This window comes from Anomalospiza imberbis, chromosome 1 (assembly GCF_031753505.1).
Source record: "Anomalospiza imberbis isolate Cuckoo-Finch-1a 21T00152 chromosome 1, ASM3175350v1, whole genome shotgun sequence".
NCBI lineage: Eukaryota > Metazoa > Chordata > Aves > Passeriformes > Viduidae > Anomalospiza > Anomalospiza imberbis.
In genome coordinates, this window is record NC_089681.1 from 65,524,563 (window position 1) to 65,550,118 (window position 25,556).

Below are 25,556 nucleotides of genomic sequence, written 5' to 3' on the forward strand. Positions count from 1 at the left end.
ATCCTGAAGCTCCTTGGGGAATTTAGCTTGTTCTGTGTGAATACAGCATCTCTCACAGTGGCATCCTGTGGGTGAGCAGAGCTTCTTGTGTAGTAACAGAATGCAAATAATTAAACAACAATGACTTATGTGTGTGTGTGTACTCCAAGTTCATGGTAAGAGAAAGTGAAATTCTGGGAGATGGTGTTGGGGATTTTTTTTTTGAGCTCAGTCCTTATCTTTTAATCTCACCATCACATGTTAGGTGAAGCATGAAGGCAATGGAAACAGTAACAGATTTGCTAATATTTGCACTGAAAGTGCAATAATATGAAAAATATTAATTGCAATATTTATTTACTTATAAAATAATAACTATTATTATAATTATCTTATTACTTAGTATGTGCAGTTATTTTGATAAAAATTAACCTTGGCACTTACATTTAAAGAAATGTATACGCACAGAGATCTTTGAAGACATCTGCACTGCAGCTTGATGGGGTGTTATAAACAAAGTAGCATTCTTTATCTAGAACCTCTTTCTTGGAGAACTCCAGAACACAACATCCATGTGAAAAAAGGATCAAAAAAGGTTATGCTAAAATCCATGATAAGTCTGCTCAAGATCTCCTCCTCTTCTGCCAGCCTACAAGCAGTAAGAGGGTAGAGTACTTTCATTTTGCTGCTTGACCCTGTGGTTAAACAAAAATATTCAGTGAGTAAAGAACTGTTGAATAGCCTATGAAATTGTTGACATTTATGACATTTGTATAATTTGTGGGGGTTGAGGAAGAAGGATGAATGTGAAAAATTTACTATGTAATGTCTCCGTTCAAGAAGGTTCTTAGGTATATGTGTAATTGCAGACAAATTGAAAACAATGGGTAAACATTGAGAGTTAAAGACATGCTTAAATACTCACCGAGGCTTCAGCACCCAATAAACCTGCAGTGTACTTGTAGTACACATATGTCATGTCAACCCTCCCTTTCTAACTTTAGTGAAGTGTTATGGGTACATCTGCCACTTCCTGTGAAAAATAGACAGGATTTGAAGTGATAGCTCTTGCTGCAGGAGTTTTCTGTAATAGCTGCCAAATGAGAGGGAGGAAGGGAAGACAGCAGCAGAGGAAGCAGTAACCTTCCTGGTTCAAGAAAAGAAACAAATCAATCAGTAGCTCTATGCAGGGAATTGGAGACCCTGCCCAACATCTGTCAGAGGAAAACTGACATGCTGCAGCAGGATCTGCTTTATTGCCAATGATTGTGCGTGTTTTGCCTTCAGAAGTGTATTCCGAGAGCTTTTTGAAGTTCTTTATATGCTACAAAGGTGGTATATCCGTGGCACTGCACCCCTACATATATGAAGCAGTAACTCAAGAGTCAATAAATATCAACAGAGCTTTATAACTTTCATATTCTTCTGTAATGATCTTGTTGCTGGATTACTACAAGCAATGTGACGTTGATACAAGCAGACCTCTAGCTAAAATGTGCAGTGAGTACACTAGAAATAGTAATGGTTGTTTCAGCAGGAGTAAATAGTTGAGAGGGAGGTCTCAGAGTACAGAAATTGCCCAATTCATGATAGTGTGCAGAAACACCTTTTTAACCTCAGAAGCTCCCTGGGAAGTGCAACACCCTGGAACAGGACTGTCCACCAAGTGTATCCCATTTTTCTGGTTTCTGTTGTTTTGTTGTAAAGGTAACTATTCATTCTGTCTAGTGGGAAAGACAAGGTGAACAAAAATACACCAAGGATCTTTTAGAATAGGGAATTTTGGGGGCACAGAGCAAGAGCTCTTAGCTTCCTGCCTCTAACTGTAGGAACCCAACCAGAGTGTATATTTCTATAGGGACAGTGGTATAAACAAAATGGTAAGAAAGGTGAATGAATCACTGAGTGCTGATGCCCAGCTCTAACATTTTGCTGGTGAGCTTGATAGCAGATCTCTAATGAGTAGCAAGAGTTGAGCACCAGAAGTAAAGTGGCCAAATCTACTCTGAACCATACAGATTTATAGAATCACAAAAGCAGTAAGGGTGGAAGAGACCTCCAAAATCATCAAGTCCAGCCTTTGACTGAAAACCACCTTGTCCACTAAACATAGCACTAAGTTGCATGTCCCGTCATTTCTTGAAAACTTCCAGGGACGGTGACTCCACCATTTCCCTGGGTAGCCTGTTCCAATGCTTAAGCATCTTTCAGTGATGAAATTCTTCCTGATGTCCAACTAGAACCTCCCCTGGCACAGCCTGAGGCTATTTCCTTTTGTCCTGTCACTGGTTGCCTGGGAGAAGAGACTGACCTGGCTACAACCTCCTTTCTCGTGGTTGTAGAGAGCTGTAAGGTCACTCCTGAGCTTCCTTCTCTCCAGGCTGAACAACCCCAGCTCCCTCTGCCACTCTTCATGTGACTTACTCTCTAGACCCCAGCTCCCATGCCCTTCTCTGGACATGTTCCAGCACCTCAGTGTCTTTGGCCCAGAACTGGACACAGGACTTGAGGTGTGGCCTCAGCAGTGCTGGGTACAGGGGGACAATCACTGCCCTTGTCTTCCTGGCCACACTGATTTTGATACAGACCACATGCCATTGGCCTTCTTGGCCAACTGGGCTCATGCTGACTCATGTTCAGCCACTGTCGGGCAGCACCCCCAAGTTCTTTTCAACTGGGCAGTTTTCCAGCCACTCTGTCCCCAGCCCATAGCACTGAACAGGGCTTCTGTGACTGAAATGCAGGACCTGGCACTTCACTCTGTTGAACCTCATACCATTGTCCCCAGCCCATCAACCCAGCCTGTCCAAATATGGGCAATACATGCAGTGCCAAACATACCGTAATGACCACTGGCTTAGCAAACAGCATCTGTGCATCTTGAATAAAAGCCTAACTGATAGCTGCCTAATCTCAACAGAGCAAGATTTTGCCTAATAATTTGATCAAATTTGCTTTCTTGAAGTTTTTGTGCAACAGGCTGTAACTATACCTTTATTTTTATATAGCTCTCAAAATATTGGTACATAGAGGAATGTCAGAGTTGCAAAACAATCAAACTGTAAGTTTGAAAATATCGATGCAATTCTTGGCCTTTTCTTTGTTGAAAAATTATGCATAATGAAAAAGAGCTCAATAGAACTGTAATGTGAATAAGCAGCAACACATGAAGTATCTTGTACCCTTCACATTTAATTGTCTTTGAATCACAAGCAAAGTACATTTGGAATGAGCCCTTCTGCTTTTTATAGCAGACCACTTACTGTTTCTGACTTCTGCTAATACTCCTAGGTAACTTACTTTGATGATGTCTCTTGACAATTCATGCATCTACCTTTTTTTTAGGGACATGCAGTTTTGAGTTGCAGCCAGATGGTCTAGACAGATGATTAAAAAGTGTGAAATGATACACTAGAGCACTTACCTCCTGGTGCTCTGTCATATTGAACAAACATTTAATGAAATCTGAAGTGTAATAGCTAAAAATATATACTGAATGGACTTCCACATATCCTTCTGGGATTTAATTGTCTTTAAGCATGGCTTCTGATAAAAGGTTGCCTTTTGATACTATTTCTGGGCAAATTCCTAGTGAGCTGATGACCATGAGCTGGGCAAAGTACATAATTATTTATTCTGTATTGGGAATTTCATATCACTTATTCTGGAAATTGTCCGTAAAAATAAGACTGTTCTTCAGCATGGTTTATTATACACCACATAATTTGCTGACAACCTTGCTGAAGGCAATGCTTGCCAGAAATTAATTTTGAGGTCTTTTAATTCAAAATTTGAACCTTTTAATGAGATACAGCCTGTGTGTTAAGCTTCTGCCTTTGGCCTTTAGAACATAGCTCTTAGAATCAGATTTCTTGTGTACAATTACAAGTTCAGTATTTACCTTCCTAGAACATTCTTTAATCATTTATACTTGCTGTGCATTTGCTGGAATGTTTGCAGAAAGCAATGTACAAAGGGCACAGACATACACACCATGAATGTCCTTAGAACTTTGAATAAATATTCATCAAATATATTCACTTTTCATTCTGTTCCTCATGATGTTAGATGTTACCAAAGCTAATATCAAAGCATCAAAGGTGTGACAAATCTTCCAAAATGGTATTGAAATTATGATAGGTAGAGTTTAAAAGTACAGACCATACAGAAAGAGAGTAGATTTTAACTGAAAAACTTAGTAAACCACTTGGAATTCTGTTCTCCTGCTTCATGCATATGAAATGTTACTTGATCCTGTTGGAATTTGAGCTGAGGGTTCTGGAGAACAGCTTTAGTAGATTTCTAAAACTCTGATCAGGTCTTAGTGCTCACATCCCTTCTGGTTTGTATTTGAGAAGAGATCACTTTCACAAGAACTAACTTATCGTTATGTGGTGGTGCAGAGTAACACAGAGGCTGTTGCAATTTCTAGTTGTTGTGGATTGTATTTTTTCCAGCCATTAATAAAGCTTTTCAATTTTGGTGAATTTATAGGATGCCTATATTCCCTAATGCAAGACGGTTATAGGTTAAATCTATGTCTAATGAAAGATTTATTCACTTAATTACATTTTTCCCAAAAGGCATTCATCACTTTATAAGATAATACATGAATGTACCCAGTTTTTGTTTTAGCTTTGGATCCCAGCAGCAATAATTCTAGACCATACTTTACCTACACATGCACACATTGACAGGAATTGCATCAGTATTGTCACAACCATTAGTTCTGCTAAAATTACCACACATTTACCAATGAAAATGGTAATTTTTAATTACCAAAATAATTAACCCCTTCCCTGAACAACAACAAAACTAGGAAATCATGTAGTGAGGAACAAATCTTTTGTCAGTGCATGAACATGGACAGTACTGTGAAATTATCCAAGTTTGAATGAGGCAATTTCAGTTTATCTGCATGTATTCAAGAAGAATGGGTATTCCTGCTTTTCTAGCTCAACACATGGTGTCAACTCAAGAGGTGAGAGGCTACAGTGCAGATTTCAGTTGTCAGCTGCAACATGTTACTTTACTTTGGGGTTTTTTTTAAGGTCAATGATACCTAGAATAGGAAAGAGAATTTTTTGCAAATGTTCTGAACTGTTAATCATCCCATTTAAAATGCCACTTAAAAGAAGTCAAACTTGCTGAGGTTTTTTCATCTTGAGTTGCTGGGTTCTTTCTGCTTTTGTTCTGTAAAGACACTTGAGCTTAAAAAGTCAACTTAATCACTGTTTTGAAGGTGTGATCTTCTTGTGGATCTTTTCCCACAAGATGGTGAGTATTTTGTTTCAGCTCAGAATGGTGTGTCATCTTGTGCATGGCAATATCCTACTATCCTACGCACATGAGTAGTCTTCTGCTCATTTTGAGAATCTTTCCCTGACCTGTTTGGTTTGTTTGTTTGGTTTTGCTTGTTTGGTTGGGTTGGTTTTTTTTTTTTGGTTATTTGTGGGGTTTTGGTGGTTTTTTTTTTTTGTTTGTTTGTTTGGTTTTTTTTTTTGTGGCTTTGTTTTACGGGGTGGCACACTTGGAATTCCATAAATAGGTTCCTAAGTATTACTCCTTCTTGTAATTTGCTCTACTGAGGTTCAGTGATGAATTTGCTTTCAGAATGTTTCCCAGAATATAGTCAACATAGGTGTGTGTTTCCATATATGAATCAACCATCTTATATCTCGATTTCCTGGCATCCTGAGTCAGGTTTCTGCCTCCTAGAAGCTAGATAGTGACAAAAAGAGAAATTCAGGGCAGCCACTACATTTTCTGACTCAGCTTTTCTGCTTAGAAACTCTACAAGATGAGATTGAAATGTAGAAGGATTATATGGAATTGTGGCTGTTAGTAAATGTTTTTAGTCACTTCTTATTTCTTGAGGTTTTGAAAAATTAAGGGTTATGTCATATACATCTTCTGACATGAATTTTCCAATCAATAGTCCCTTAAATTTATATCAGGATTAGCTAATGGGGCATTTCAAACAACAGTTTCAGTTTATAATTGTCACGTCCATTTTGGTTTGAACAGAATGATCCTCAGAAAAGATGGCAAGGATTGCAGCAAGTACAAAATACTTCTCTTAGCTCTCTCTCACATATGCAGCACCTGGTTCCTGAGTTTTACTCATATTTTATCTTCAATTATTAAAGCAGTGCCTTTTATGTGGAGGCTTTGTGATCCTATAGGTTTTAAGTTTCCTGTTAGCTGTTTTTATTTTATGATTCTAAAAATGTCGATTGTGAGCTCCTTAAAATGCTTTTATTGTTCCTTTTTCCCTGATGTTGTAGATTGCCACCAACTTTGTTTTAAGGCTATCCCTCAACAGCCATTTATGCCTTGTTGCATCCATCATGTGTCAAACAGTTTCTCTGTCAACTGCCAGGAGCACTGGAAGCTCAATTGTCAGGATTTAAAGTGAATGAAGAGAGCCTTGACAGGCAGAAATGATGTTTCCCATATGAAAAAACATCCATTCATAGTTTCTGGGAAATCTTGGGTCTGTCTGAGCCAACACAAGAATGTGGGAACGGCATGCAGCAAACAAGCAGAAAAGTCTTTCACTCTTGAGTATTTCTGTAATTATGATCACCAAGATGGTTTCGCTAAGAATTTGTGATACGGTGTTATTTCTAACTCACAGGCGATCAGATAGTCCAGTGTTTTACCAAAGTATGAACCTTTCAGGTTTCAAGGAGTTCATGTGCCGAGACTTACTGGCTGTGTTCTTTATATTATTGTCACTGCCCTTGAGGAAGTTTCTGCAGCTTTGTGTAAAATTCTTCAATGCTCTTCCTAGGAAGCAGAATCAGAGCTATGCTGCTGAAGTGGGACATCACATCACATGAAAAACAACCAGCAAATAAATGGTGGCCAGCTTCACTCCTGTGGCTTTTCCCCCACAGCAAGGTGAAGTACAGACTGCTGTTGAGGATAAGTCTGATTTGCTAGGATACCTATTCCATGTAAAGTAAAATATTGTTGAAATACATGAATAGATTTATGTAAGTCCTATATTTTGAATGCAGACTGAGGTGATTTCAGATTAACATCTTCATCTAAATTAATTTCCAGACAAAAGCACAGTACTTGAAATGCTACCCTTGATGAAATAAGGCCTATATATTTACCATAGTCCCTGTCACCATAGTAACTGAGACCCAGATTCACAAAATCATGTAATTTCCTCTTAAGCACCTGAGTACCTCCAAAGTTCTGGGCCACATTTTCCAAGTAAATGTGAACTCACTGTACAGGCCATTTATGAATTGCAAAAAATTATCCTTTCTTCATAATTCTTTTTTCCTTTTGAGCAAGAAAGCTCTGTCAGGGGGTCTGATGATTTTTTGTAGTGAGTCCCATCAATCATACTGTGACAATACATTGTAGAGGTGGTTCCAAGAGTTTATACTGGAAACAATCAGTTTCTGAGCTTCTGGATATTTGGAATCAGAGTACTTCATCAGCACTATGGGTACATTTTATGTAGTTTACTCGTTTTGACATGAAATAATTTTTTCTTTGTTTCCTTTCACCTTGTGTTTTGCAGTAACTCCAGAGAAACATATTAATATTAAAGAATTTGCAATGCATGTATGATCACTGATCTGATCATACTTTTTTTGTAGTTGACATGTTTCAAGATTAGGATCAAGGCATTGTTTCAGAGCAGGAATTGGAGTACAAACCATCAGATGGACCTCAGCATTGAGAAGATGTCTTCCACGTGGCTCATCCTACCAGGGAGGTAGGCAGCTATACTCTTCGCAGACTCAAGCATGTCCATTTTCTGATAACCACAAATCAGAGTGATTGACTCCTCAACCTTCCGACTGAAGATGGTGGAAGAAGATTGTTAGCCATGTGGGAGTGCTTGGGACCCAGACGCCTTGTCAGAAGTGTTGTGCTTAGATCCCTTGTACTCAGGATGGCTCAGGGATGGACTTGCTTGAAACAGGTGTAGAGAAACTCTGGTACGTGTGAGATGCACAGGCTTGTCTACACACCTGCTGTCCTCCTGCTTTCAAACCTACCTTAGTCCCAGGCAATACCAGCCCAAAAAGACTTAAGTAATGGCAGACTCAGTGAGCATATGCCTATGCTTGACTGAGATACCACAGAATAAGCCTAACTGTTGCTGGAAAGTGTGAGAGTGGCTGGGTTATGCTTTTTCAGCTATGCTTCGTTACTCATGCCTTACAGTCTAAAATATCAGGCAACGTGCAAGTAGGTCAAGCTTACGTGATAGCACATCCATTTTGTAAACCAGTTATGGAGTCGTCACATGTCCATTCTCTGGCACCTACAGGGAAAAGAGATTGGCCAGTGTCAGAGTGTCTGGGGTATGTGACACACTGTTTCAGGAAAAAAATTGCTGTAGTTTTTTAAATGGCTACAAAACTACTACAAAGGAAAAAACAAACCACCATGGCTGAAGAGATCACAGAAGTACACAGTTTAAAGGCCAAATCTGATCTGGAAACAAATTCCACTAAATGAAAGTTAAACCAAGAATAATGTTTAAAGAAGACTGGAAAAAATGTTATTTAAGGGGAAAAAAAGGCTATCTTGTAAAGGCTAGCATTTTTAGCACCATAAAGAATATTTAATTTCTTTTCTGATGTTATTTAAAAGGTTAGCCACTGTAAAAACTTGAGAGTGTGGAACCATCAGAACACCTAAGTGGGATTTTTTTTTTGTGAAACAAGCTTTACAAATTTATATTTGTTACACTGCTGAAAATAGCCAAGTGTTATGCTCCAGTTTCCAAGAATCAGAAAAGAAAATGTGCAGTAACTTCTGACCAGTTAACAGCAAATATCTCTGTGGCAGGTAGGCAGGCCTCATGGCAGTGGTGCTTGCTGGCATTAGCAGCATTAATTTGACACTGCAACACTGAGTCTCCCAGCAGGAGCTCAGAACACGTGGAAAGATCAGAGTTCAGAACTTACTAAGTAAGACTGGGAAGAGGGATGTTTGCACTCCAAAGATGCTGAGGTTAAGCTGGGTGAGCATAGCTGTGTATGGTGCACAAGGCATTTGGATGCCTTTGGCATGCAGAGGCAGGATTTGGAAATGTCCAGGGTGAGGCACGTTAGCCTAAATCAGACCTCTTGTCTAAGGTCAGATGAGCTTCTTGTTGCAGAGCCTGTGGTCTTTGAGTGGCTCTAAAGAGGGATTTGCTCTGCTGTCCACAGTGTAGATGTCTTACAGTGATACGAATTTCCATATGCACACCCTTTAATTTGTTCCTGTAGCCTGTGAATGGGATATTGCACATATTCATGGTAGAAATGCATCTCTGGCTGGTATTGTGCTGTCTCGAGTGTTCACCATCTTGTTGTGTTCGTGTCTGTTCCAGGGATGCCTAAATATAAAACTAATGGTCTGTGCTAGGTAAGAGGAAAATACAGTGACTTTAGGTGTTTGGTGTAACTTATGAGGAAAATACTGTATTGAAAACAACTCGTGGTGGAGTTGCCTAGACACCAGCTGAGGTGATATGCTAGTCCATGCACAAAACCTTCCTGTGTTTGTTTTTAACTCTGCTTCCTTCCAGTGACTCCTAAGATTTGCTGCAGAAATAGCTTGAATTCTAAGACATGAATGATTTAGAAACTGATTAATTTTAATTTTTATTTTTTCAATTGGTCAATTAGTTTGTGCAAATACAGTTTGAAATGTGTTTTCATGACCTGTTTGATGTTTATGGTTAGTCCTCCTTAAATTATTGCCTAAAATATGGGTTATTTTTTGCATTTCTTTCCTGGTTACTTGGATACCAGGTGGTGAATTTTCCTTTAAAGAGCCTATGGTTCAATTTTTAGAGTCATTTGTGTTGTAATTAATGAAAATACTAGGTTTTCGTGGGTGTTTTTACAAATTTTTGGCACTTGTTCAAGTACTAAAGTAAACAGATCTGGCTGGTCTTACTCGGAAAAAATATCCACAAAGTGGTTTTAAAATCATGTAGCTATTCATCTTCCCTCTCTACACAGAAAAATAACAGTTAATTTGAAAGAAAACAGTTACCCAAGGGTTTCTGCCACATTTAGAAAGTTACAGGCATTAGAGATTTCTGTCAGTGAGAGAAGATACAGTTGTGTGTTAGAGTAAACCGTACCAAGAGGGCGCTTGCAGCATAGGATTTTGTGGGTTTTATGAGTCATTCTGACTGTTTTGCTCTTTTGATTGCATGCAGAGCCATAATACCACCCTTATTTGTAGTTTGTTCTGCCAGGGTGCCAAGTGTGACACTGAACACTTTATGGATGTGCACTTTGAAATGAGTAATGAGGGTCAACACCTCTCAGTCAGGGTGTGTGCTTCTCATAGGCTTTGTTCATCAAAGCATCTTTTCCTGCAGGAAGTTGTTTTGTGGCCACTAAAGAGCCCCTGTTATTCTAAAACTGTTATGTGAGGGAAACACCAGGCATTCTGCTGAGCTGCCAGCTTGGCGCAGCTGGAGAAGGGATTTGTTTGGTGAGGACTGGCTATGACCCTTTGTAAGCAAATGGGTATTTCCACAGTGTGTCTCCAGTGAACTGGACAGGGGAATAAGTGTAAGGGATTATAAGGGTTCAATTCAAATGGCTGAGTGAATGCCTACAGAAAGAAATGCTTTCCAAGAGAAGGGGGGGATTTTTCCATCACCTGTCCATGCCAAGTGGAACTTATGAGGTGCATTCCATTTTTTTTTTGTCTCGAGAGAGCAAATAAACAGCAGTCATGTTAATGTGTAAGATCGTAATCACTCTTCTGCAAGCAGTAATGAGAAGAAGCTGGGTTCAGAATGAGTGCCTTTCAAGTAAAATGGTCAGAAAAGAAGCTTATATAGATCAGCTACTGACTAGAGAATCATTGTACTCATATTTATGAAAACCCATACAATCTAAATAAAATTGTGAGTACAAATACAAAGCATATAAACCACAAACTCCTTGACCATATTTTGATATTGCCAACTAGAGATAGAAATGTTTGCATCAATTGGAATTAAAGTATGGAGGGAAGAAAACCTAACAATATAAGTTGCTTTTCAGCTTTTTACAGTTATTTTCAAAAGGTAGATTTGAATAGAGAGAAATTGATATAAAACATATTTTAGAAGTATTTTAAGCCTAGTAGCATGGAAGAAAAGCCATGTCAATCAGCTGAATTTTGGGAGGCAGTAATGGAAATGATGTAGTATGGGAATAAGTTTCTTTGCTACTGACCTGCTGAGAGCTACAAAGAGCTGATGGCAAGGAGGAACTTAGGGCTTCTTGCATGAGGGAAGGGCAGCCAGGCAGCAGCTTTGGAGAACATCTCTCTTGTCTAACTTTGGGTCTCACTGTGTCTAAAAAGTAGCTGAAAAAAATAGTATCCCTTACCTTCTGCAGAGCTGACAGTGGCACTGTGGAATGATAGTTCTAATTAAACTATTAGTTCGGGCTTTTGGGTTAGATAAATTAGATAATACCAATATGCCATCTAAATATATGACTTGATTATGAAGTCTCCTGGTAATTTTTAAAAATGATTAAACACCAGCTAACAGAGAGGTCTCAGAATACAAACACACACAGGGAAATGTGGTCAAGTTGAGGGCATTATCAGTGCCTTCTCTCTGAACGGGTTTCATGATCTATGTCATGATCTGCACTCCTGGGGACATTGAGAGGTGGCTGCTTGTGGTGGTGGGCCTATCCTGCAAAGATGGAGCTTGCAGCTTCCTCCCTCATCTTGCCAGCCTGGAAGTGAGGGACTGGTTCCTTAGCCTTTTGCCATCTTGCAACTGATGGCACAGTGGTATCCATAGGTTTCATGACACAATTACAATCTTAGTAATTTCCTCCAAAGAGTCATTTGAAAAGTGGGAATTTGTAATACTATAAAATGCTACTGCTCTTTGCAGCTGTCATCTGTAGTAGATCAAGTTATCAGTTTTCTACTGCAAGTCTTTAGTCCTCCTGCCAACGGTGACCTTATATATGGCTGTAAATCTTTCTGGAGTGTAATAAAGGTGTTCTGCATTTCACTGTAATGGGGAATGTCTTGCACAAAGACAGACAGCATTAGGAATTTTGTGTGTAATAGCCAGTGCTCCCCAATATCCATGTCAAAATAGAGGATGTAGGACTGCGGGCTGCAGAAGTCATTGGGACGTATTGCAGTTTTCTATCCCTGAGTACTTGGATTTTATCATGGCAGTGCTGCTCTAGTTCAAGAGTTTGTGGTATTCATTGTATAAACTTTATTCTGAGGTTCTTGCAGCTTTTCTGGTCTGCATGTCAGAAGTCATTATGGGGAAGAAAATTCCCTGAAATCATTGCTATTGCTATATTTTTTTTCCCAAGGATAGAAATAGTTAAATCAAAATGTAAGTCTGACCTGAAAAATTCCACCTCTTTTACAAGTACTGGAGTCATAGAAATTTTATAAGGCATTTGGAGACTCAAAATTCAATACGTAGCTAATTTGACTCACAAAAGAATCTATTTCCTATCTAAGTAAATTAGAAATATAAGTTGGTGGTTTCTCTAGTTCTAGGAACTGAAATAGCTTTTTAAAGAAAGCCTCTAATTTATTTGAAGACTTCTGAAAATTAACCTTAAAGCTTGATTTTTTTCATGTGAAAGTCAATTTTTTGTACTGAACGGAATGGATAATACATCAGTGTTGTGTCAGAGATTTTATTTCAGAACTGTTCTGCTATTTCTGAATTTGAATGAATTAAAACTAAATACAGTTAAAATGCCAATGAGCTTTGTCTCACTCATTTATGAATTAAACATAGAGCTGTCACTATTTGTGAACCTAAACAATCCAAAATAGTATTTATTGTTTTGTAGAATTCTGAAAATGTTTAATAAAAGTATTCACTGGCTCTGATATTCCTGGTTGGATGACAACATCTCGTTATAAAATCCCATTCCACCATTTTTGCATTCCATCTATAGTCATTTATAGTCTTTTTGGTCAAATTAAGTACTGAGGTAAGCAAGTACCATTGCAGTGGAGAACTCCAGGTGCTATTCTTATGCAAAATTTTGCTTTTTACCCAGTGTTCTCACCTTGCATTGAGCCTGTGTGGCACAAAGAGGCTAAGTGGAGAGGAGAACAGAGAAATTATTGAGAGTAAAAGAGAAACAGACTTGATAATAGCCTTCAGCTTGCTTTTTGTTGTTGCTCTTCTCAGCTGACTCTTATGAAAAGATGTTACATATTAAGAATTTGCTCCTATCACCGAGTTTTTTAGCTCAAAATGTATTCTGTGTGTACACATACGTGTGAATACATAACTTGTCCTACAGCTCACAGAGGTAAAAATAGACCAAGTTGGATAGTTTGTTGTTGTTGATTTTCTTGGAATTGCACAACCTTTTTGCAGTTTTGTTTATAGCAGTGTGATGATTCCAAAATCTATCCTAAATGACTGTAGAGCATACAAAATTAAGCCACATCAGATAATACATAAAAAATTATGCCCATAACCACAAAGACCCAACCTTCTTTCTAATCCACTTTCCACCATTCCTTTCCCCTAGAAACAAAGTTATAATGCTTTCCTTCTATGTCCCTGAAGACGAAATTGGGACTCTTGCTTTTTCTGCTTTTCTGTATCTAGGTAAATGCAAGGAAAGAAGAGTAAAGGCAGAATGATATCAGGACTGAAATTCAGAGCATGGTTCTGAGTGTTAGCCCTGGAGCCAGCTGGGTTAAGGTTTCAGGTTTCTTCACTCAGGTGTCCTATGTGCTCCAGGCTGCAAAGGAGGTGGTGGAGGGAAAGGCTGTATGGCTCTGTGCAGGTGGAAAGGGCAGTGATTCAGTAACCAGAGAGACCAGGTCACAGCCATGACTGAGGCAGGCTGGCAGCTCAATACCCAATACAAAAATGTCTGTGATTGTTCCTGTCTTCAGCCCTAACAGCGTTTCTAAACTCTAATGGAAAATTTAGTTTCTATGAAGGTGGTCTTCAAAAAATTATGTCCGGAGCTGTGAATGCTTGCAGCAACTATCCCCTGGCAAGTCTGTTTCAGAAAGATTCTTACTTATTCTTTCAAATGGTTTCTTGGAATTTTTAAAACCTAACTCCAAGACCTGCTTTTTCATAAGAGTTGCAGTTTTTTCTTCATTTCCAGAAGACAAAAAATACCTACCATTTGCATCAGTTTTCAAAAATTTAAGTTCTGAAGAAAGTCAAGTCTCATTTGGGGCTATGAATCCATCTTTGGGATCCTGTACTTCCCAGTACCATAAGAGTTTTCTTCAACTGAGAAAAGTATTCCTAATATCATTGCAGTAGGCCTGTTTAGGGTAGTTTTTTAGTGCAAATCATCAAAGTCATTGCAATTGTTTATTTTCCAGTGTTTAATATTTGACTGCTGCACCCACCACCCAGCTCTAAAACCCTTTGACTTTAGCATTTGTGTTTCAAAAACGGGATGAATAAAATTTTAAGGAATTTCACCACTGTCCTATGTTTCAGAATTTTTAACTTGAATTTGTCACATAATCTTTTGTGCAGCTTATATTTAAATGCACCTCAATCTTCATTTTCTGCCTCTTCTGGCAAGGGAATATCCTCTTGTATAAAACAGCAAACTTTTACTGATGCACATGGGAAACCAGAGTTCATAGATTTTAAATGCTGGTATTTATCTTGGAATTCCACAGATCAGAAAGCCAGCTGATTGGAGAGCATTTCTGAGCAGTAACATGTATGCTCTGGTTCAATTTTCTCTGCTCTGCTTTAATCACTGAAGCTGATGTCTCTCAGTTGTTTGTTACATTTTCTGTTTATATTAGTTTTATAAAGTTAATCCGGAGAAAGTCCCTCAGGTGAAAAAGGTAAGAAAGGAGACTGAATTGAAGCTGTTCCTCAACTTCTGAAAGGACTCATCTTGCACACTGCAAATCTGTAGTAGATGCACAACCTAGCATGGGTACTACAAGCTGTATTAGATGGTGTTCACAAAAGGTAGTTTAGAGCCAACAAGGTGCTGTCAAGACATCAAAGAATGTGTAGCACAGACATGCCTCCAGAGACCAGTTTGCTTTTCATAGTCTGGCTCATTAGAAAACATCAGATTTCTTCTGGTTTGGGCTACCTTTGTGGAGTACAGAGATTACAGCCTTATGTGCATAAGGCGCATGGAAATATGTGGTTGCTTCTTGCTGCCTTCTGTTTCTATTGTTAATAACTTAAGCAAGGAGCAAAGCTGTTCCCCTGTTGAATACTGTGACCCTTAATTTGGATGCCCACTATTTAAGGAGATTATCTTAACTGAAACATACTCTGTTTGCTCTAAATATTTTGTAAACTGAAAACCCTCATAGTTTGCAAATAAAACTGGTCTTTCTGAAGGACAGTGTGATTTAATTATATGCAGGCTTGATTCTGATGCCACTGAGGGACCAGACTGGCCATTCTATTTGGAACCAGGCAAATTAGCTTCTTAAGAACACAGCCACGTTCACTTCAACACTGAAAAGAGTCTCTCGTGGGCAGAATTATTCAGGTACCCTTGTTGAAGTTTATTGTACTGTTTGGCAAAACGTGTCTACTTCTATACATATCTGATGTCAGAGTAGAACTTATGGTGAAGAAAACCAAAATATATCACACAGCAATAAAAAAGAAAAATCAGAAAATAAATGAATCTTTTTCTTTTCATTTTTCAGAATATTGCAACACTTTCACACTACTGCTGAGGATTACACCATCATTTTCACATCTGGATGCACAGCTGCACTTAAACTGATAGCAGAATCATTCCCTTGGATACCTGAAGGCACAAAGCAACCCAGCAGTCGATTTTGTTACCTAACTGACAGCCACACATCTGTGGTTGGTATGAGAGGCATAACTGCTTCAATGAATGTCTTGTCTGTTCCAATAAAACCAAAAGAAATTTTGTTAGCAAAAAGCAGGTTGCCAGCTGAAGAGCAAAACTGCACAACACCTCATCTATTCTCTTACCCAGCTCAGAGCAATTTTTCTGGTACCAAATATCCCCTTTCATGGATACAGGACATAAAATCTGGAAGACTCTGCCCCATCAAACTACCAGGGAAGTGGTTTGTTCTACTAGATGCAGCCTCGTACGTGAGCACTTCTCCATTAGACCTGGGAGTTCACCAAGCTGACTTTATCCCCATCTCATTCTATAAAATCTTTGGATTCCCAACTGGTTTAGGAGCATTATTGGTAAACAACAGGATTGCTCCCTTCTTGAGGAAAACCTATTTCGGAGGTGGAACTGCAGCTGCCTACCTCGCAGGAGAGGATTTTTATTTCCCCAGGAAATCCATAGCACAAAGGTAAGGCTTTGTTTAACAAAACAGGATTTTTTTGCTGATACTGTTTGCATCAGACAAATGTCTCAGGCTTGGCATATGCACTGGGCTGTGGTGCATATTCTTTTTATGCAGTTGGATATGTATCTCACATCTGACTCATTTTGTATTACTATTCCTTTTTCCTATCTAAAGAACATAATCTGAAATGTCTACCTTCCTTTTCTGATCTAAACTGCTAAAAATATAAGGCTTCATTTAGTGACATAAAGGTCAATCCATGCATTTTTTAATTTGTATTTAAGGTACCTCAGTGGAAACTTGAATTTGTTTTTGAAACTCTGCACCCAAAGCAGTCAGAGCAAGGTTGATCACACAGTGTAACTACCCTCAGTGAAATTGCCAAGTTAGTTCTATGTATTTCACTGGAAAAGTGCAATGCTTTACCCTCAAGACAAACTTTATCAGAATTACAGGTTCAGTAAAATACATTACCTTCAATAAATGCTTGTGGTGCTCTTACTCCTTGGCTGGAGTTCTGAAGTAGCTCTGAAGTTCTCCTACAGAAAATAGCGGACACATAAAGTGGGTCAAACATACACACATAAGAAAATGCAGGGCAATAAGATAAACTTCACCAGTTCCTGAACACACTGAAGTGCCACTCTTAGTGATGCTTGCTTTCTCTGCCCCTCTCCTTCATGTCAGCAACTTACATAAATGCATTTGAAGGTCTTTCTGTCTCACATCTGCACAAAAGAAATGCTAGAGATCAGCATTTCATTACAGGATCATAGAACAGTTTGTGTTTGAAGGGATCATCTAGTTCCAAGAAAGATCATCTAGTTCCAAGCCCCCTGCTTGGGGGGCCCAGACATCTTCCTCTAGACTAGATTACTCAGAGGCCCATCCAGCCTGGCCTTGAACACTTGCAGGGATGAGACATCGAGAAACTTCTCTGGGCAACCTTTTCCACTGCCTCGCAACTCTCACAGTAAAAAAATTCTTCCTCATATCTAATCTAAGCCTTACCCCTTTCTGTTTGAATTTCACTTTGTTCTGTCCTTTATACACCCTTGTGAAAAGTATCTCTCCAGTTCTCTTGTAGGCCTCCTTCAGGTACAGGGAGACTGCTGCAAGATCTTCCCTGAACCTTCTCTTTTCCATGCTGAGCACCCCCAGTTCTCTCAGCCTGTCTTTGTAAGAAAGGTACTGCAGTCCTCTGAGTATTTTCATGACCCTCTTCTGGACTCACTCAAACAGATCCATTTCCTTCCTATGTTGAGTGCCTCAGAGCTGGGTGCAGCACTCCAGGTAGAGTCTCATGAGAGCAGAGGAGCAGAATCCCCTCCTCAACCTGCTGGCCACGCTGCTTTGGATGAATCCCAGGACATGGCTGGGTTTCTGGGCTGCCACCACACTCGTTGCTGGGTCATGTTGAGCTTCTCATCAATCAACACATCCAAGTCCTTCTCCCCAGGGCTGATGTCAGTTCATTCTCCATCCAGCGAATATTTGCGTTTGGGATTGCCCTGACCTGTGTGCAGGGCATTATTTTACATGGCATTGTTGAGATTTATGATACTCACACAGGTCCACCTCTCAAGCCTGCCAAGGGCCCTCTGGCATCCCTTCCCTCCAGTGTATCAACTGCACCACACTGCTTGGTGACATTGGCAAACTTGCTGAGGCTGCACTCAGTTCCACTGCCTACATCGCTGACAAAGACGGTGAGCAGCGCCAGTCCCATTATCAACCCCTGAGGAACACCTCCTGTCATTGGTCTCCACTTGGACATCGAGCCTTTGGTGGCAGCTCTTTGCATGTCAGCATCCATCCACTCATCCACTGAGTGGTCCATCTGTGAAACCCATGCCTGTTCAGTTTAGGAGCAAGGGTGTCATGCAAGACAGTGTCAAGTGCTTTCCACAAGTCCAGGTAGATGATGTCACTTGCTCATCCCTTATCCACCAGTGTTGTAGCACCATCGTAATAGGCCACCAAATATGTCGGACATGGTTTGCCCTTGCTGAAACCATGTTGGCTGACAGAAATCACCTTCTTATTTAACGTGGGCCTTAGCATAATTTCCAGGATGATTGCTCCATGTTCTGGCTGGGCACCAAGGTGAGACTAACCAACATGTAGCTCCCTAGGTCTTCCTTTCCTCCCTTTTAAGTCAGTGGGAACTTCACCTGACCACCATGACTTCTCAAATACAATGGAAAGTGGCTTAGCCACTTCATCCAGTTCCTTCAGGACCCACATATGCATCTCATCGGATGCCATGGACTTGGTTACCTTCAGGTTCCTTGGATAGTCTCAAACCTGTTCTTTTCCTACAGTTTGCCTCATTCCTCCAGTTCTTGCTTTTTCATTCTGTGACTTGGGCAGTGTGGCTGAAGCACTTGCCAGTCAAGACAGAGGCAAAAAAGTCATTGAATAAAAGCCTTCGCCATATCCTGGGTAACCAGGTGTCCTGATCCCTTCTGGAAAGAGCCCACATTTTCCCTAGTCTTCCTTTTACTACCAATGTACAATTTTTCTTGTTTCCTTTGATGTTCCTGTCCAAATTTAATTCTCTCAGGGCTCTACCTTTCCTAGCCTGATGCCTAGCAGCTCAGACAACCCCTCTGTATTCCTCCCAAGTTATCTGGTTTTGCTTCCACCCCCTGCAGGCTTCCTTTCTGTGTTTTGGTTCGTTCAGAGGCTCCTTGTTATCCATGCAGGCCTCCTGTCATTTTTGCCTGACTTCCTCTTTATTAAGATGCATCATTCCTAAGCTTGGAATAGATGACCCTTGAATCTTAACCAGCTCTCTTGCCTCACTCTTTCTTCCAGGGCTTTATCCCACAGTATTCTAACACATTTGAAATACATATTGATAAATAGATATATATATAAAATTATGGCCCTTGGGAGAGGCTAGAGGTGAAAAGGGGAAATGGTAAAAAAAAGCCCTTCATTCCTTTCAATTGTTTATGGATGTGTATTCAGAAGCATGATGCCCTGAGTCTCCCATGATGTGAATATCTGACCTTTCACTGTATGCAAAATGATGCTTCATGTGTTTGTATCTCTTCTGGGTGTGTGGTCTGAATGCTGCTTAGGGATTCTGATTCCAGTTCTGGACTGGTAAATGCAGAGCCTGGCTGCATTCACCTGGCTCTTGCCAGACGAGATCATGCATTATTTCTGAATTGGATGTTGGTACAGTGAGTGTCCACTTAATCTTTTAATATAGAAATAAAAAGAACAGGGAAACATTGTCATTTGGACCTCTGTTTCTGATTTTTCAAACCAAAAAGGCTTTGAAGTGCAACTCTCACTGAAATTCAGGATAACAGGGCATAGAAATCATGGGATCCCAGGGTGCTCCTGCATCATCTGAAAGCCAAGGATAAAACTCCCTTTAATTTCACCTGGGCAGTCTCTAGTTTCCAAGCAGCTTTTCTAGAGGTAGTTGATACATGACTCCTGAGATTGAATAGCAGATGAAAATATCTGAAATGTGTTTTAAATCTCAGTTCTGCTTTTATACTTTCTTTAATTAGGAAGGGAAAGGCATGTGGGAACCTGGAGGGGTGCTCTATTTCTGGTATCTTTTTCAAGAGTTTTCAGAAGTTGACTAATTATAAACCTTTCATGTGTCTGAGGCTCCCACTGTTTCGAGGGCTTTTTTACTGAGTTCAGAAGAAGGGCCTGCTTTAGCCATCTTCTACTAGAGTTAGAAACAAAGGAAATTGACTTCTAAGGCTAGGTGCACAATGTGTAATCTTGGTATGAGGGATTAAAACTAAAATAATCAAAACTGACAGCTGGATACTAGTTCCCATTAAACACCAAAGTGTCATGCAGACAATCTAAGTCATTGTTCATAGGTCAATATTTATACTTGACATCATCTGATCCTTTGGTTGTTATTTGAAAAGCCAATATTTAAAAGTTCACGTTTAGGGCATTACTGATACGGTCCATAATTTCTCATGAACTGTGGGGACTTAAAGTTCTGCATGGAGAAGCTTGACGTTTTCAAATGTAGGTCAGGAATGAGGAGGACTTTCTTGAAGAATAAGAACAACACGTTGCATTGACATTCTCAATCAATGTGATTAAAACTATATCATCTTTTTTTTTTTTTTTTTTTTCTCAGCTGCTATGGGTTTTGCTTTGTTATGTTTTAAAGTTTTTAAAGTGCACTTCCGATAATAAAATACAGGCAGAGCAGTTAGGAACAGAACTACTACACTTCAAATGAAATGCCAGGTCACCATGGCTAGAGTTAATAGGATTACCTTATCTGTGGGCCACGTTTCCATTTCTTTGCTAGTGCTGAAACGCCTAGGTCATTATTTGTCACATGAACAGCAGCTCTAGTCAGGTTTTATCCCTGCTATATTGCAGTAAGGAATCTCTGTCCTTGTAGGCATCCAAACCCAACTGGTGAAAGCCCTGAGCAATCTGCTGCAGCTGGACATGCTATGTGCTGGAGGTTGGATTTGAGATTCCCAGGGGTCCTTTCCAGCCTCTGTGCATCTGTGATTGATTTTGTGTACCTCTCCCTAGCTGCATCTGCATTGTCTCTTCAGATGTGTCTTTGTAATTCCAAAAGGTTTTATTTTTAATTTTGTTCTTTTTTTAAAATGCTTCTTTACAGTGTGTGATTAGTATTCAGCTTGAATACACTAAAACATGTCATTTCATGTGGTGATTCAGAAGGAACCTTGAACTCTAGAAAATGTCATTGGAAGAGGGGATTTGAATATATGTGTGTCAGTGCCACTAGCAGAAGGTATTCCCCATTCACACATAATCCAAGAGTGTTGTACTAAGAAAATAGCTTTTTCGAAGTCAAGGTGAAACTTAAGTGGAAACATGTAACAGGATACAGCTTATCCATCTTTCCTTCCCAGGACTGCCAAAATGGTTGCCATTTTTCTTAATAGATACAGCTTTTGCTAGTGTTCCATGTACTTTATTTTGTTGTTCCTGCTATATAAATTAATGTACCACAGTCTCTTTTACATTTCTTTAATATCCTTAAATCACTTCCATGTTTTCCCATTTTGTGTCAGTAGCCAATCTTGCCATCTCAACTTTTAAAATCATATTTATTGTATTTTTCATCCTTGTATCAAGCAGCTTGACAAATTACTGTTATCATTCACAAATCTGGCCTCATTTCCCATGTTTTTTTTTTTTATGCACAGCATGAGATAATAAAATAATATGATTATGGATAGCAAGAATTCAGCGATAAAATATTCATCATCTGCCCTATTTTTCTTTTGTATCTGGGACTGCTATTCAGAATCTGATCATCCTGGAATTTATGACTAAGGGAGAAGGAGCATTGTGTTATCTGTAAATTGGGTATCTGCATCTTTGTCTAGCAGTGAGAAATATCTAGTGCATTAGGTGTTGTATGTTGTTCATTTCCAAATGCATTTTCAAGAGCTTTGGAAACGCAGATGACATGACTTTGTCCCTGATGAGTTTTAGTGACTCTTGTCTCTTGCTTGAATCATTTGAAAATCCCATAGCAGCACCCACACTTCTGTAGTCTGTTATGCATTGCACTTAACCACAGCAAGTTTCTTTATTCTTGGTGCTGTGGCTAGAGATCTGTGGGACAACTCTGTGCATGCTTATGCAGTGTATACTGACATAGTTTGGGTCCTCTATTGCATTCGGGGTTTGTGTGTGCTGAGGAGAAGGGAAGGAAGCAAGAATGAAGGAAGAAGGAAAATAGAGGAAGGAAAATCGAGGCAGAAAGCTAGGGATGCAAACTAGAGTCCCAAGAGCTGGAGCTGAGACAAAATCCTGCAGCTGGGTGTTGGGTGTGCAGCAACTTGACAATCCTTTGGCAGATAAAGCTGATCTGCTTGAAGCAATCTCTTTAGCATGATTGTTTCTGTCAGCCTAGAAAGAAAGAATATACTGACAGGTGCTGGCTTATTCCACTGAAGCTCTTCACAGTGCTGAGAAGAGCAGAGTCTTTATGTGCAAGCTCACCTTGTAGTCTGGCACATGCTCATTGGCTCCACACATGAGGTCTCTGGCCATCTGCCCATGATTACTTTAATTTGGTAAGTGTACTGAAGTATCACCCTGTCAAAAACACATTTTGTTTAAGTATTTTGCTATGCTGCTTCTGCATTTTTTGTGATGTTTAGAGATCTCCAACCAGGGCCACTTATGGGAGAATTTCCAGGGCCACTTATGGGAGAATTTCCTAAACAAGCTCCCTTTCAAATAGCAGTGATAGATTTCGGAGTGGGTACTCCAGAAGTGACGGGATCTTCATCTAATTTCAAATGGGTGTTTGCACCATGAGAATGGCTTCTGTACCTGGCAGACCTGTTGCAGCTCCTGACAGCGACTTGTAAGCCTGAACAGGGATCAAGATAGTGAATAAGTCTCTTCCTTCTCTCAGCTCCCACTGCCACCCAGTCCTGCAGAGATGAGAGGTCAGAGGTTATTGAGAAGAACTTCATAGGACTCTCACTCAGCTGTTCTGTGTGTCTGAAAGGCAAAGTCCTTTCATTTAACTGATAGAACTTAATTCTGACAACTTTTATAACTGTTTTTCAAAACAAGAGCTGTGGAAAAACAAAACGGTAACTGTAAGAATGTTCAAGTAACCACTTACTCTGCTGAAGTGTAAGTATCTGCTGGCAAGCTTCATGCAGTCTGTTTTGTTACATCTCAGGACATCCCAGGTGGCAGTTAATATTTACTGTGTTTTTCTACCAGTCATCACTGCAGCCAGCCAAATTCTTCAGTATTTGATGCAAAGGAAAGTTTTGCTCATTTTTTGGACTCCAAGTCCCACCATTACGAAGGCATTTGTGTGTGATTTTGCAGTCTAATCCTCCGGTGATATTTTTTTGTTCAATACTGAAGTTGTTTCATTCCCCAGCGTAGTCAGAATAAACTGAAAATTGTACATCAGTGACCCAAATGCTATCCTGAGGGGATCACTTTTGATCTTGATTGACCATGGGATTCACCTTAAATTGCTGAATTTGGGATAAACTGGAAGCACTGCACCTGATAAATGCTTGTAGAGCACAACCAGACACTTGAAAACATGTTTGTTGACTTGGATTAGTCGGTAGTCACCCAAACAGAAGCAATAATATAGGTAAAACTTTGAAGAGGCAATACAGTTAGCAGAGGTGGCTTCTGTTAGTCAGCCAGCCCCACCTCTATTCATTTGCACACTCCTGGAGTATCCAAATACCAAGGTGCAATCTACAGTATGCAAACAAATACAGAAGGAGGTGTTTTCCTCAGGCAGGGGAGGTAGAGGATATTGCCTGCTTTTTAGAAACGTTCAGCATAATGAAATCAATAAAACCCAGAAATACAAAGAATTTTTTAACTGTACCATAGATTCTCTTACTTGAAACTATGCTGATCCAACTAAACACATTTCATCTTTTGTTTTGCAAGTGCCATTGGAAGCCAGTAGAAATCATGAGCCCAGTGTAGCCACATGCCTACCACAGAGAGGCACATGTAAATCACAGCAAGCACCAATCTGTATTGTTGGGAAACTCCATCCCACTGTATGAATAGAACCAAATTACTGATTTATGAAATAAACCTTATAAACTGCTAGAGAGCTACAGCACATTTATTTTTTTAAAAAGAAAAATGTGGAGCTCATTGTGAATTGCATTTTTCTTAAAATATAAAGTATTTTGAGATGATAGCAAGGAAGAAAGGAATTGTGGTTTATATCAGAATTTGATTTTGCCTTTGATCAAATAAAAATTTTGCTTGAACCAGGATGTATCTTTGAAGTCATTGTGGCTAACAAGGTGACATAACATAGTTTTACCCTATGGAGTTTCTGTGCTCAAATTTAGAATCAAATCTTTTCTCTAATATTTCTCTAAAAGGTTTTGTGAATTTTTAGCACCAGCTATTGTGACTTTACAGAATTGTCTTTCTGCTGATAAATTTATTGCACATTTTTAATTATGCTTTGTAGATTTTACATTTGTGATTGATTAGCCTGTTTGATATATAGTGGTGTTGGCCTGTTGGAAGCTGTCATGAGCTTTGGATGAGGGCCTTTCCCTTCAGCATGTGCCAAAGCTCCTGGCATGTCTTCTTCATGGATGCTGCCATCATGGGCTTCCAAGCAGCCATTGTAATCTGTGATTTCCACAGATTCTCTGTTTTGGTGAGTAAATGGCTCCAAACTGCAGGATCTTGCTGTTCATGGCTGCCATGCCACCCAGTCCTTCTGCCAGCTGGGTGGGCTTTGCATTGCAGAATAGGACACCCAGGTAGATTCAAGACTCATACACATGCATGCTCACAGCTGTGAAGATGTAGCTTAATTTCCCATGTGTGGATGAGAGCTGAATGCCACATGACCGCCTCAGTATCCAGGTAGACCAAAGTACACAAGACTGAGCCCCACACCAATCCATTTGCTGCGGCTGATGGTGAGCTGGTGCTTTTGCAAGTGCAGCTCAAGGACAGAGCAGGGGTGCCTCTTCAGAGACACTCACCCCAGGAGCAAGGTTGTCTGGCTGCACTAACCCTGCATTTTGAACCTTCTTGGTTTCAACAGTTGTGTCATTTTTCTGTTGAAACAACTCTTAGACATGGGAGATAGTACTGTGTTGGGTTTTAAAAAGAGTAATGCACAGCAGTGAAAATTGTGGGGAGGGGAACCTGTTCTCCAATTCAAAAAAAGACTGAAGCATATTTATTTCAGTCAGTCTCTGGTTCAAAAGCTTCTTAAGCAGAGGCATCAGCTTATACTTTAAGTCAATAAGTTTATGCTAATTGCATTGGTGTATTTCTGTATGGATCCTTTTGGAAGTAAAACTTTTAAGAAATACTTATATTCTCCCTTCTCACAGCAGTTCCTGTCCTCATACTAGTTGTATGGATTTATTTTATTCTTTTTTTTGTGGACAGTGGGAAGAGGAAGGCATGGCAATTAAAATCACTGACTGAATGTCATCCAAATTTAATTTTTACAAAATGGGATGGGACAAGGTAGCATTTTGTTCTTAATGGAAATAATCATTATACAATGAAGAAGTATACTCTAATAGAAACTGCTGCTAAGGTTATGTCAGGAAATGCCTGACCATGAATGATGAAACATCTCTTCTACTATAAAGTACTAGTACATTGTAATGTCATGAATTGATGTTAATCATTCTTGCTTATTTTATTTGCCCATTTCTTGCTTGCTCAGCAAGAAGGGACTAAAAATCAGTGGGTTTCAGCATGATGTGGATGGATTCTTTGAAATCCGTGAACTC

General features: G+C 39.6%; 1 protein-coding gene across 11 annotated transcripts in view; it reads left to right on the forward strand.

The window, feature by feature from the left end:
* MOCOS (molybdenum cofactor sulfurase) overlaps positions 1–25,556 on the forward strand; it is a 223,742-nt gene that overhangs the window by 78,205 nt on the left and 119,981 nt on the right. For 10 of the 11 annotated variants that reach the window (XR_011000724.1, XM_068195409.1, XM_068195381.1 and 7 more), the window contains one exon: positions 15,643–16,281. Coding sequence is in view for 10 of the 11 variants with exons in the window: in XM_068195381.1 (XP_068051482.1) it covers positions 15,643–16,281 (639 nt within the window). In the remaining variant the exon portion in view is untranslated. Of the gene's footprint in view, positions 1–10,343; positions 10,494–15,642; positions 16,282–25,556 lie in introns of those variants that run through there. The other variant, XM_068195428.1, reaches the window with a different exon arrangement.